Consider the following 14,683-nt stretch of genomic DNA (forward strand, 5'->3'; position numbering starts at 1 on the left):
GCTTACTTGCAAATTGAGCAAGTTTGTTCTGATTCACATCAAAGAACTCTGTAATGTAATATTTACGAGGGCTCCTGTTCTTTGGCTTTTAACCACAAAGGAACTAGTAGCAGGATGCTCAGACAAAAGCAGCAGGAGGCCAAACTGCTGGCAGAGCCCTTATGAAAGACTTCACCCTCCACTAAAAGTCAAAGGGATGCCGAATTCAGAATCGTTATGGAGCAGACAGGCACCAAGGATCATGTTTCACAACTTTAATAGAATATTCTATCTATTCTGTACAAATTGAAAACACCGTATTAAGTTACAAATGTGTAAGGTAAGGCTGGAGCACTCTACATGCCTGGTCACAGTGTTGATACAGCTGCTATTCAACTGCTGCCAGAAGTTGGCAATGGATGCTGAAACTAGAAATGTGTACCTGAAGTGCCACACAACAACAGAAGGTAGTTTTGAAGACTTCAGAGCTTTAAATAAAACGAATTGTGGGATGGAATAATTGCAGTGTTGCCAAGTAAGACAGCAAAACTTCAGATTTATTGAACTGAATTTCAATAAACTTCCGTGTTCAGAGTGTAAGGTCCTTCCATGCTGGACACTAAGCAGTAAGACTACTGGAAATTTCCTGGTTCTTTGGCTGCAACCCACTTCCACCAACAGCAACAGTTTGGCCTTTGCATTTTGATCTTCATCCAGAAGAGTTGTCATTTTGATGCAAGTTTGTTTCTTCTCTCTAGACTACTACATTGAGACCGAGTCAAAGGAGTTGTTGTTACAAGTACCCATATCGTATGCAAAAGAGGAAGAAGATTTTTCAAGTATATTAAAACCCATTAAAAAGCACTAATTCTGTCAAAGTACTTACAAACATGAATAAATAAATAGTAGGATGAACAACTAAGTCTCAAATATGACACCCCCTGCAATGAAGTAAAATTACTTCAACTGGTTTTAACTGAGATAATAAATATGACATTTAAAGCTGCTCAAGCACTAGTTCAATCTGTAGGTTGCAAGAAACATTACAAAAGGGGAGAGGGAACTAGCAAAAAAAGAGTCATATTGCTCTATCTGTTTCAACTACCATACATGTAATCCATTTACTTTAGCATCTCAGCACGTTGCTATTCCACAATTTTCAACAAGAAAATGGATAATCTCACTTGGTAGTCTGGACTATTCCCCTATGCATAGGGCAGAAGGCTCTAAGGGCCTTGTGACTTACTTAGCTACAGTGTACCAACGGCTGTAGAGTGTGCTTTATTTAAACCTCTTATTTCCCAAATGCATTGAAGTTGCCACTGTACATGTTAAGCAATAAAGAAGAGTTAGTGAAAATCATGCATTTTAAAACAAATTAACTTTAAGCATTGTTAATAAGATTGTGCTGCAGCGATGGAATATCCTGAACTGCAGGCCAGGTATCCAAATATTTGTAACAGGTTGTTCAAATATCACTTCCAAGTGGTATTTCCTTATTACTGTTGTTTGCATTCAGCAGGTTGGCTGGAGTCTTTCTGTATGAAGGGAGAAAGACAGAAAAATTGTTTAAAATCAAAATGGCATACAAGAAAATACCTCAACAAAGAAATTAAATTGGCTATGAAGCTTTGAATTACCTGGAAGCATCACCAAAAGACAAGGAAACTCAAGCTAGATGTTAAAGGTCTACAGCAGTCACCATATTTAATGGTTGTCCCCCTGCCCCTAGCTGCCTGGTACCCCATTAACACCACTTTTAATCTGCACTGACTTTCTCTATATGCCATCCAACATGACCAAGGTCTAAACAAATGCAAACCTGCTTCCAAGCAGAGGCTCAGTCTGACTTTCAGTTCCTATCAAACAGTTTAACAATAAGTTGCCACCCCCTCAGCAGCAGCCCTGAGGAGGAAGGCTGGCAAGGAAGGCAGGCTGCTTATTCTGCAGCACGTTTGAGCTTTTCCTTAAAAGCCTTGCTGAGGTGATAAAAATGTAATTAATGTGTTGATTTCTTCTAGGTTCTGCATCACCAGCAGCTAACTATTCAACAGCTTAACACTGGGCAAGGAGTCCACATGTTAATCCAAATATGTAAAAGTAGAAACACCTTCATTAGGTAGTAAAACAACTTCCCCTTTGGCAAAAGGAAGTGTATTTGTGAAGAACAAGTACTCAAACAGCTAACAACTTTAGGTTTTACACTGTACTTCCTGCTTTTTCCTTGTAAAATAGGATTCTTAGAAAGCAGGAGAATTTTAGTCAGCGTATTTATTACCTGCCTGCCTCTCACAGTTACAGAGCCCTGCTGAATTCTAGGAAAGACAGATGCAGGCATAAAACAGGACGCTCGAATGTCACTGAACACAAAGTAAAACATTTAGTGCCTTTCCTGGAGAAGATTTGTGTGTTGTGAAAGAAGCAAATATGTGCAAGTTCATTTTAAGTCCAGTAACCAAGTGCTAAGACAAATTAAGTGTTCTGCAGTAAGGAAGCCCTGAGGGAACTAAGACTCCTTATCCTGAGTTCTGTCCTTGATAATCTGCACTAAACCCAGGCTATTTTTCTCTTCCTCACCTAAACCGCTTTAGGGTTATAGTAGTCACTGTCATTCCCACAGGCTGTCTGGACTAAAGCCAAAAGCTGTCTCTTCTCCACAAATACACCAAAGATGGTTCACATTTCTTCCTTGTGGTTTTCCTCCCCTAGCACATCTGGCTAACTTCAGCTTTGCACTTACATCTGCTTGAGGTTCCAAATAACATTGATGTGAACTCATTTTCACTGATCTGGGACTAAATACAGCACAAAATTTCCTCCGGAAAGAGGAATGTTTACACAGAACACAGAATTAGCACTGTCTGTCAAAAGAAAATCTGACTGCCATTGGTAATACATTACATGATATTCTCTCTTATGTAGAGGCAGGCAAAAACGGGCAATGCTTTTATCAAACCTATCTAAAAGTGTCTATTTCACTCATAACTGTTTTTCATTTGAACATCGCCCAGGGCAGTGCACAGCATCACTTCCCCTCTCCCAGGCACTCCGGATAAAAGCCATCACCAAGGAACAAATGCTATTTAGAAAGTACTTAAAAATCTTTCCATCTCCCTCCTTCCTTCCTATTCACCTGCTTTATTTCAGACACACTTCAGTTGACCACTGCAACCATTCTGGCTGAATTTTACTGATCAACTAAAACCTTTATTATATTTTCTAATAAACTATGCTATCTCCTCTTTATACATGTCTTTATTTCTGTAAAGATTTAAATCATATCACTGCATATAAACCTTTATCCTGTAAAACATGAGTCACAGAGATGACAAAGTTCCTTCTAACGACCTCTCAGTACAGATTAGTGCCTTCAGATAAAAACTGAGAAATAAACAGTTTAAGGGGTTCTCGGATATGAGTCAGTTGCTGGAGGATTTTGAGAGAAATGCTGCTAGTGTCTGCTATTTTTAGCTTACAGTTGAGGCCTTAGCCACAGATATTAAATGTTTAAGTAGGCCACGAATAACAAGGTAACATCTCAGATCCAGATTCCAGTAAAATACATTTTCTCCCACTGTTTCAGCTCTTGCTGAATGCAGCAGCTTGAGCACCACACTGCCTTCAACTATTCATCAGCCCCATACACAACACCTCACGATCTAATCCCAAGGTGACAACGGTACTGATCACCACAGTTCTCTTCCAGTTATAGTTGTACCATCAGGCATATGCATGTTGAAACTTGCATTTGGGCTTTGATAGCTCCTGTAAGATCAGGGAACAGCACCCAGGCTGCAAGTGAAATTGAAATACTACATCCACACTCCCTCAGGCAAGGCTGGTAAGCTTAAGCCTGCTCCTCCTGTGGTAGCCAGGGCTGTTGGTGCCATCTGGCCAGCTAACCACTACCAATCTATTTATTGACCTGTGCTATTTATCTCCCCATTCTAGTGATAATTCTATTCATGCTACATTTCCCCAAATTAAATTCACAAGATATTAGAAAGGTGGTGAAGTGCATTGGCCAGGCAATAGAGAGTTTATCTGTCAGAGAAACTAACTGGCAGAGTCAACAAGGAACTGCATCTTATTTTAGACTAATTTCAGCAGCAATGACATGTACTGAAGTTCACTTCAGAGCTAGAGAGACAAGTAAGAATTCTCCTTCTCATAAAGAGATTCTCTGTAATAGTCATAATTACTTAAATACCTCAGAAAATTGGTAGGGTTTTATTAAATATTATCAAATAATTTAAAGAGAAAAATAATCTACCCAAGGAGTTTAAACTACTCCAGGCCTTTGAAACCAGTTGGAAATGTGCTTCCTACAGAGTCACACAAGCTAAATATTGTTTAAATACTGGCTCCCACCTGGTGTATTTCTTTTGCTAACAAGCATCAACATAAAGCTTTTTTTGCCTCTGCCTCTCATTTACTGCATTATTCACTCTTGGACAATGAACATGGACATGAACCTTTTTCTTCCAGCATTTGATTACCCAGGAAAACAATGCTGGAAGCAGGAGCTCTGTAGCTTACATACAGACCACTGCCTCAGGCATCAGCAATTACATCAGCTGCTCAGGGACACAGAGAACATGCATAAAATTTAAAGAGAGAATTTCACCCAACATTTGCAGAATCATAAGGCTAAAATGGGAACGAAACCAGGACTGCGGTAATACTGCTTTCATGATGCGCACACACACAGCCCGCTGCCTCTACCCATCTACTGAATCTGGGTACCCGAGAGGATGGGGGCATATGTCCAAGATATGCCTGTCATTTATCTTAGCAGTTTAATACTTTCAAACCAGGTCTTTTTCACAGTTGCTGCTGAAAGAGACATTGAATTTTTACTTATCTTCAAATATATAAGGCAGGATACATTCCTAGGTGATTCAAAAAACAGCAGAGCCTTTATCCCCTTCTACAGATCACTTTTTGCAAGCTTCCCATCTACTAAAGCAGCCATGCAGGCACAGGCAGCCCACCACCATCTCCTCTGACCCCAAACCCAGACTTTGCTGCCAACAGTGGGATCGATGCAGGCAGGAGGCACTAAAGCCGATGTCCTTTCCAGCGGAAGAGGATGAAAGCCTTTCAATATTTCAAATGTCTTGCTATGGAACAATCCAGTTAGAGTAAAGCCAGGATAAAGCTGAACTTTATCTCTGTTCATTTTCTAATCTATGTTATTGAGTGAGATAAAGCAAGGACATCAAACATATACGTTGGAAATAAACTCAGAGCTTGAGTTAAGCAATCAAGTGGTCTGGCCTGCCTCCTCCAAAATGGAGAGGACGCTTCAAGGGCTCTAAAAAATTTGCTGCTCACAAACCCTTCTGCCACCATTACTTAAAAGACAGACTAAGGCCCTCCAAGCATATGCAGTCTCTTCCCACAGCAGTTGTTAAATCACAAATCAAAACAGTACTCTGGATCACTCCTCTAAGCACAGCATCAGTAACATGAAATAAAAGCTGCTAGAGGAACAAGGCATGCAAGCACATAGTAGAATATACTAGACAAAACAAACTACAATATCCATCTCAGTAGCATCTTCTGAAGCTACTTCCAATCATCTTGCTGTGCAGTCTTCCAAAGACACAACTTATATATAGCATAAGCACTTTGTGTGAGAGATGATAATGATCTGGTTCTTACTGAACAACTCAAATGTACTTAAAATTGACAGGAACACAAAGCAGGAAGGAAAAGTAATAAAGCAGGAAGGTGTTGACATTTATGCAGCAAATACACCAAACAGTAAAGGAGGTAATGTGGAAGGGACTAGAGAGAAGAAATTGGATTTGAAAGGAAAATAGATCAACACACTTTTTAGTGTATGTGAAAAGGTGAACTACTCTAAATCTAAGAAAAGCAAGGAGAAGAACTAAAGGCAAAGAGGGACAGGGATAAACAGGATGAACAGACAAAGGAATAAGAAACTGGATTAAGGGTCTGAGTCTTAAAAAGACAACCACCAGAACTCCAAAGTGACTTGAAAAACTGAAGCCAATGGCTAACAGTTTTTTATTCTAAGAGAAGACAGTGGTGCAAGAGTGAAGGAGGATGACACATAAGGTATTGTGACAAACAGATGTTCTTCTCTATCATGAGATTAAACAGTGCAAGTATGCTGAGGCAGGGTGGCTGGCTTCTCAAAGCACATCAGATCAGAAATCAAACAAAACCAAGAAAAAGACCACTCAATTTGGAGTTTAACAAAGACATTATCTATGCAGAGAAGGAGAAAGAGTTAGAAAGATCACATCTTCTCCTAAGTAATCAAAGAGGGAAAAAGAAAATGCAGACAAGTCTAAAATATAAGGTGCGTGGGGGAAGTATGGAGCCTATCACAGGCACTATACTTGGTGAGGCACAAGACAAAGTGAAAGATGAGTGCACAAAAGGAAAATATTTTTTCCTTCTAAATAGGCAGATGAGCAGGAGGGCAGTTATCTGTTCAAAATCATGAGAGCTCAAGAAAAGGCCTCAAAGAGTGACTGATGGCCTTTGTCAGGCAGCATAAATAAGAATGTGGAAAAGACACACTAAGTAAGTTGATGACTTAAAAGAGTGCAAGAAAGCAGAGGAAGCATTTAAGAAACAATTTGCACTAGAAACAGTAAGAAGATGCAACATCAAATCAGAAACAAGGAAAAAATGAAGTCTGACATGTCTCAGTATCTTTTAATCATATATATATAAAATATAATTTGACTGCTACAAAGGCAAAGCAGATGCTATGCCAGAAAGACAAAAAGGTCACTCCAAAAAAATCTAATTATATTAGACACATGCTTAAAGACATTCATCTCTACACATTTGTTTTTAACTAGTAAGACCTAAGTTCTGAAGTCACCATTCACAGAATCACAGAATTTCCCCATAAAAGCCAAAAACCCACCAAACCAAACCTAAACAAAACAGAAAACCCTAGAAAACAAACCACATTGCATGGTTACAAATGGGACTCTTGGAAGTTAGGTATGAATGGAATTCCACCTTACCTAGAAATGTATGAATGATAAACAGACTTAAATTACACCTAAATGGGAAAAAATTGAAAGGAACTGTCAGCATGAATGAAAGTGAAATGTACAAAACAATACAGGAGGCAACAACCATAACCTTCCAAGATACCTTAGGCTTTTTTTTTTCCTCCTGAAGAATAGCAAATCCCTTGAAAGGACATTTGATACTTAGCACAAATATACTTTGACTCAGAACTAACATTTTGTTTCTCTGCTTTTTCCCATTACAGATACACCACTGAATTTTGATCCTGCAGAGCAGAAGCCACTAATTTGTTTGACCAATCTTTCCACAAGATAGACCTTTAGCATACAGTATTTTGCAGTAAAGAATAAGCTCAATTCTTGATAGTGACAAATTCCATTTAGTAGTGATGTGATGATGCATATAAAAACTGACAGAAGAGCAACACCTTTAGCTGTTGTTAAGACTTTTATCCAAAGATCAAGCAGTTTTGCATGCATTTCACTTTTTCATCTGTGCCTTTATAAAAAATTGAAGCTGATGCTTTAAGAACTAAATGAAGGCAAGTCTGTCATCACTAAATGTGTAAGCATCAACTTCACAGTGACTGAAGGACTAAAATAGCCATCAGAAGGAGTACCAACCCTTAAAGCTGAATTTTAAATCAGGTCTCAAAGTTTAAACTTCAAAAGATGGAGTACCTTTTTTTACCTCTAGCTGAGCATGGACATGCAGAATGTAACCTGCAGCCATCAGGAGAACCAAAAGAAGAATTTAAGAAAAAAAACAACCACCCAAACAAAACACCAAGCAAGCTAGTTGAGATAAGTCAGATTCAAAGTTGAAGCCCAGCCACAGAACATTTCAGTATGACTTTCCTGAAGGAATAACTGTACCATTATTACACAGGGATACCATTGAGTAGTAAAGGTACACAGTTTGGAAATTAGCTTTTTCTTGGTGCAGGTTAGGAGACAAAACTGCAACGCTTCTATTTATAAATATTAGCTTTTAAGAGCAATATGAGTGCTGAAGATGAAAACAGTGCAGCCAGAAGCTGAGTGAGTTCTCATTTTTAGTTTATTCAGCTTTCCACAAACTGTTGTAACCTTAGTTACATTTCTCTGCATTTTGACTAAAGACACAAAAATCCTTACCTTAGGATCACTCTCTGCATCTTCCTCCTCTTCTCCCTCCTCTTCCCCCTCCAACTCCTATGACAAAATAGAGATAAACTAACAAAAATTAAAACAGGTTAAAAGTGCAGCTTTTTGTAATGGAAAAAAAAACCAAAAAAGCAAATCGTGTTACCACTGTATACCAGAGGGCTTCAGATGTCAACATTAAAACTACTTGGGGTGACTTAAAAGAATTCAGCATCTTCAAAACCTTAAAGCAAAATCTTTAAAAGATTTAAAACATAAATTTAACAGATTCAGAATTACTTCAGGCAACTTTCTGACTTAAGTTGCTGCAGCATCCTGGTAACTTTTAACCATCTACCCAACATATGATTTGGAATTTTACTGTTCTGGTACTAAGTATTCAAGTCTAACTTTGTTCTTTGTTTTGACCTCCTTCTAAGGAGTCCCTCACGGATAGGCTGTGCATTCCCACACAGGATTCCGCAGTATTTTCACTGTTCTGTGACACCTACATTCAGGGTACAACATCTGGCACTGAGGATGCTAAAAACACTTCTAACACTTCCATCAAGACCCAGCTTCAAAAATAAAAGGAAACGTTTAGTCACTAAGCAGTCTAAGCCCAGAAACCTATACTGCACCTTGCAGAGAGGCTGAATGCTGAAGGCTGCAAGCTCACATCAGACCATTAGTTCAATAACTTCTGGTGAGCTCTGCTATGGTGAACTTGACAGCAATCAGGTATGTACCTTCAATTAGTGTGCAAAAACACTGCAGTAAAATAGAAATATTTTATCAGTATCTGTGAAAGATACTGATTCATTTAAGTGTGGTATCATGTAGTAGTTCTTAGCAAAGCCTTCCACAATGTCTGACTGCACTACTGTAAAAGAACCACAGCTCCTGGTACACTTGCAGTTCCGGCTTAAGTATTTATCCTGAGCAGTTGCATGCTCTCCCTTGTTTACATTTAGCAAGGCCCAGTCTTCAAGCTTATGACAGCTAAAACTTGACAGATGAGATCTACCACTGCCTAAGGAACAGATATTTAAAAAGAAGACTGAAGGTTCTTATCATACAGCACCAAAGAAAAAAAAGCTCATATTTAATTTTTGACTCATGTCAGAAAGCAGCTATCAAAGTACTAGGAAAAAAACAAAGGCATGCTCTTGCAGAAAGTACTTTGGCAAAGAGGAAAAGCAGTCATAGATTTTTTAAAGTCACAAATGCTGAATTCTTTTGGAACATCTATGAACAACTACTTTCTGCTCCATATAGCACTATTTCTAGAATGGGAATGCAGCAGGTAGGTTAAGTTATTTACAAGAGCTATAGTACGCATCTCACCTCCTCTTCGCCTTCTTCACCCTCTTCAAACTGAAAAAGAAACCCAAGGTTTTATTAGCTCTACCAGTATTTGCACAAAATCTTCCACAGTAATATGTCCATAGCATATTCAAACAGTAACTGAAATTAAGTTCCTTCCAGATGCAAAGGTTAACAATCCATAACAAGCTGAATGATTTTTTCCTATCTCTAAGGAATGGGCATCACATAATGGCTTTGGTTATTCTCATGTAATTACAGACAAGTCTAATCAGAAAAGGAGAATGGCTATGTGGTGGTGATAAAGAAAATGTTGATAGCATACATACGTTATCATCATCCTCTATAGCTTCCCCAGTGAAATACAGCACAGCACGAGGGACTATCCTTTCACGGAAGAAGTGTCCAATTTCAAAATCTGCTGCTAAAGTAAACTCTGAGTCTTCATCCTGTGAAGTAAACCAATTTGATTTTTCTATGAAAAAAGTGACATGCTACAGAGGACTAGCAAAAGTATTTTAAAATCAGTTTGAGAAACATCACAAATCAACAGAAAAGCTCAGGACACATTTAGTTTCAGGACACTTGACTCTCTAAAAGAAGTATTTCCAAGCTAAACACAGATTCCACAGAATCACAGAACGTTAGAAGTTGGAAGGGCCCTCAAAAGCTCATCCAGTCCAAACGCCCTGCTGGAGCAGGACCACCTAGAGTAGGTCACACAGGAATGCATCCAGGTGGGTTTTGAATGTCTCCAGAGAAGGAGCCTGCTCCAGGGCTTTGTCACCTTCACAGCGAAAAAATTCAGATGGAACCTCCTATGCTCGATTGCACCCCTTGCCCTTTGTCCTAACCCTGGACAACCCAAGCTCTGAGAAGAGTCTGGCTCTGTCCTCTCAACACTCACCCTTTGCCTATTTACAAACATTAATGAGGTCACCCCTCAGTCTCCTCTAAGCTGAAGAGATCCATCTCTTTGCCATTCCTCATAAGTGAGATGTTCCACTTCCTTCAGCATCTTTGTGGCTTTGCATTGGACTCTTTCAAGGAGTTCTCTGAAGTACTTCAGTTCAAGGAGATAATATCCCAGATCTAGCCTCAACAGGGTAGAGTTGGGGGGAACCTCACTCAACCAGCTACTAACCACATCCCTTCTAATACACCCTAGAATGCCTTTTGCATTCTTGGCCACAAGGGCACTTTGCTGACTCATGGCCATCTTGGTCCCCACCAGGACTCCCAGCTCCTTTTCACCAGAGCTGTTCTCCAACTGATGACCTAAACTCATAATGGGGTTGCTCTTTCCCATATGCCATGACTCTACTCTTGTCTTTTTTGTATTTCATTAAGTTTCTCCCCACCCAACTCTCCAGCCTTTCCAGCTCCTACTCAATGGCAGCCATTTTTTGCAGAACTGAGATTTATTGTAAAGGCTTCCTACATTCTACACACAGGCTACTAGCCTGCTGAAACATCATCTATTGAAAAGGCTCATGTAGACTTTGCTGGTTCTGACATCTGACACTACAGAACTGTTAGAATGCTTCAGACTGAATTATAAAATGCAACCCACAGATACCAGCAATGCAGGAGTGCCAAGAGGCTACAGAAAATAAAGAGAGATGTTGAGGTGCTGGAATGTGTCCATAGAAGGGCAACAAAGCTGGTGAAAGGCCTGGAACACAAACCCTATGAGGAGAGGCTGAGGGAGCTGGGATTGTTTGGCCTGCAGAAGAGGAGGCTCAGGGGTGACCTCATTGCTGTCTACAGCTGCCTGGGGTGGAGACTGTGGTCAGGTGAGGGTGGGTCTCTTCTCCCAGGCAACCAGCGATAGAACAGGGAGACACAGTCTCAAGCTGTGCTGGGGGAGGTGTAGGCTGAACATTGGGAGGACGTTCTTCAGAGAGTGATTTCCCATTGGAATGGGCTGCCCAGGGAGGTGGTGGAGCTGCCATCCTTGGAGGTGTTCAAGAGAAGACTGGATAGGGCACCTGGTGCATGGTCTGGTTGACTGGATAGGGCTGGGTGCTAGGTTGGCCTGGATGATCTTGGAGGTCTCTTCCAACCTGGTTGATTCTATAATGACTTCTTTCTAACAGCAATCAATATAGATGTATAAGAACACCAAATGTGTAACAACAAAACGTCAACAAATTATGTTGTCAACAATGTCTTTTACCAAGATGAAGTTCAGTTTTAGCAAAAAAGATAAAAATACACAGTACTCAGGAACCTAGATAGTCACTATGGAAGTGTGTAGCAAAATGAGACATGGCAGAGAGCAATGGCACAGTTTCAGAATGTGAACTTACCAGTGACTCTCCATCACCAGATACTGCAAAAAGGAAAGAGATCATTAATTTTAGCAGTTTGTACACACTAACCCAACTCACTATTCAGAACAAAACACAATGTAAAGACCTTCACCCTACCAGAAAATGCTAAGGTTATAAAGCCTCCAGAAGCTAACTACTAAACCTTTAAAGACAATTGATTCATCTTAAACTAAACCAACAGAAACCTCCTATGAAAGAATTTCACATGCTGCACTAAGAGCATCAAAGGTGACATTCTGGTGTCAAACACTTCTGTGTAGGTTACTCTTGCTAAAAAGACTTCTCCACTTAAAGACCAACAAATTCTGCTTGATGCTGCAATTACAGTAACTTTATTTTGCTAGAGCACTATGAACTCTCTCCTTTCTTAAAGCACTACAGGCCTGGGGCAGTGTGGCTGGAGAGCTGTCCCACAGAAAGGTATCTGAGGGCTGAAACAGACAGGCAGCTGAATATAAGCCAGCAGTGTGCCAAGGTGGCCAAGGCCAATGGCATCCTAGCTTGGATTAGAAATGCTGTGGCCAGGAGTAGGGAGGCAATTGTCCCTTTGTCCTCTGCTTTGGTGAGGCCACATCTCGAGTACTGTGTTCGCTTTTGGGCACTGCAGTATAAGAGGTGTGGAGGTGCTGAAGCAGGTTCAGTAGGGCAACAAAGCTGGGGAAAGGGCCTAGGGAATAAGTCTTATGAGGAGTGACTAAGGGAATGGTGCTGTTCAGCTTGAAAAAGAGGCTGAGGGAGACCTCACTGCTGTCTACAACTACCTGAAGGGACATTGTGGAGAGGCTGCTGCTGGTCTTTTCTCACAGGTAACTGGAGACAATGCAGGGGAATGGCCTCAAGCTGAGGCTGGGAAGGTTTAAACGGGACATGAGGAAAACCTTTTTCACCAAGAGCGTGGTCAGGCACTGGAATGAGCTGCCCAGGGAGGTGGAGTCACCATCCCTGAAGGTGTGTAAAAGGAGACTGGATGAGGCACTAGGTGCCATGCTTTAGCTAATTAGGTGGTGTCAGGTGATGATCTTGAAGGTCTTTTCCAACCTTGTTAATTTTGTATGTCTCTGAACACAAGCTTCACTTTTTTTTATCCCCACATACATGGGGATTTGCAGTGGTATCTAGCATGAGCATGCAGTTCATAATACCCCATGACTGAATCAAGAACTGACTGTTTAGTACATTTCTGAAATCCACAAACTAAAGTGCTGCTTCCATCCATACTTGACCAAAAAAAGGTACAATGGGAGACATACCAAGAAGAAGAAATACTTGTTTTAAATGAGTACAGAAGTAACATCAAGACAATTAGGGAGTTATGTATGGAGCATTAGGGATCACTAATGACAAAAGAAACCACAGGAAGTTCCATTGTTAACACAAAGGTTTTAAGTAAACAAATAGGCTGTAATTTGGCCAACACTGGAAGAGGTTTCTTTTGCATGTTAAAAAACCTCAAACTGATGCATGGAGCCATCCTGTGGTCAAACAAGGCAACTTCTTCAGGAGAGCCTACAGGAGAGTTTCCATAATATGAATCCTGCTTGCACAGCACATCTAACAGTCAAATTCTGCTGAATATCAGAATGGAGTAGTCTATTTGGATGGGCTGCAATTCACCATCTCCTAGTCATAGGAAAGTATATATAGCAGCAGCATAAATAGTTTGTAGATTTCAGCTATATAAATACAAAATAAATAGAACAGAATATATTTTAAGAACCCTAAATTCTCAGTTTCCAAGCTTACCTTTTATAGGGCTGAAGAAATTAAAGAAAGAATCATTAGGTACTTGTTTAGTAATTGTCCGAACCGTGCCTCGACCCTTGTGTTTCTGTTTCTTCTTGATTGTTTTAACTGTAACATTCTTTCCTTTCTTCCAGTCAATAGTACACCTAGACACACCACAGAGGAACAGCATTTTAGCACAAGACATCTGTGAAATAAGCATCAGAGCAGCAAACACGAAGGTAAGGCTACTTTATTCGCTAGATAAAACAGTCGTATACAGATGGACAACCAAATCTATCTGACAAGGCATCAAGCAGTGCTATGGAGATCTCAAATAGTTCCCTAAATAAAAAAGCCAAGCAGCTTGTCTTCATACACTAATCACTCTATGCTTTAACACCTGTTTGCCCCAGAGGGGGGACAAAGTAGGATTTACTACTTCAACAGTTACTGATGTTTTGTAACCAATGACATGGCTAAGCTATTCCAGAAAAATCTTTCAACAGCAAGACCAGAGAACAAAACATCATGTCCTCTCACTACAGGCCAAAGCAGTGTCCAGTTACCACAAAAATAAACACAAAGACTGGCCAGACAGAGGCACTTTGAGCTCTGTAAAGAGCAGTGCTCAAACTGACTTGGCAGTCAAAGACAGGCTAGGAAACCTTTTCAGTTCCTTTCTGCTACTGTGCCAACTGATACTTTTATCTCAATTAGAAGTCTCTATTTATCCATTATATCTCTTATCTACACTACTTCTGTATGCTGAGGCTAAAATCACCATCATCCCTACAAACATTCAAAATTTTTAAGTTTCATTTTATCTTCATTAACTATTATCACAGTAAGAGAAAAGAGCATCTGGAAAACGAAGACTATTAGGTATTTTGTATTTCAAGTTTTCCTTACCCCTCACAATCAACTATTTCAGGTCCTTCAAATGAAAAGGGATCTGTCTTGTCTGGCTCCGACTTCATCTTGTATGTTTTTGTCAGGACTGAATTAGAAAAGTAGTCATTGGGCCCAAAGTGGAACTCTAATGAGAAAGACTGGAAGAAAGTTCCATTACAGTTTTATGTTACCATTAATTTGTACCATCAAAAACAGTGCATCAGCAGAATCACCATTAATCAAACTGAACAGAGAGGAAAAAAGGAATTTGATGGC

General features: G+C 40.0%; 1 protein-coding gene across 4 annotated transcripts in view; it reads right to left on the reverse strand.

Moving 5' to 3' along the window:
* Positions 1–239: 239 nt before the first annotated feature.
* The window catches only part of NAP1L4 (nucleosome assembly protein 1 like 4), a 30,830-nt gene continuing 16,386 nt past the window's right edge, over positions 240–14,683 (reverse strand). For 2 of the 4 annotated variants that reach the window (XM_064163218.1, XM_064163217.1), the window contains 7 exons: positions 14,426–14,565; positions 13,535–13,680; positions 11,768–11,790; positions 9,785–9,904; positions 9,477–9,506; positions 8,142–8,198; positions 240–1,517 (listed from right to left, as the gene is read on the reverse strand). In XM_064163218.1, coding sequence (XP_064019288.1) covers positions 1,479–1,517; positions 8,142–8,198; positions 9,477–9,506; positions 9,785–9,904; positions 11,768–11,790; positions 13,535–13,680; positions 14,426–14,565 — 555 coding nt within the window. In that variant the 3' untranslated portion in view covers positions 240–1,478. Of the gene's footprint in view, positions 1,518–6,995; positions 7,034–8,141; positions 8,220–9,476; positions 9,507–9,784; positions 9,905–11,767; positions 11,791–13,534; positions 13,681–14,425; positions 14,566–14,683 lie in introns of those variants that run through there. The other 2 variants (XM_064163219.1, XM_064163220.1) reach the window with 2 other exon arrangements.

This window comes from Pogoniulus pusillus, chromosome 24, assembly GCF_015220805.1.
Source record: "Pogoniulus pusillus isolate bPogPus1 chromosome 24, bPogPus1.pri, whole genome shotgun sequence".
NCBI lineage: Eukaryota > Metazoa > Chordata > Aves > Piciformes > Lybiidae > Pogoniulus > Pogoniulus pusillus.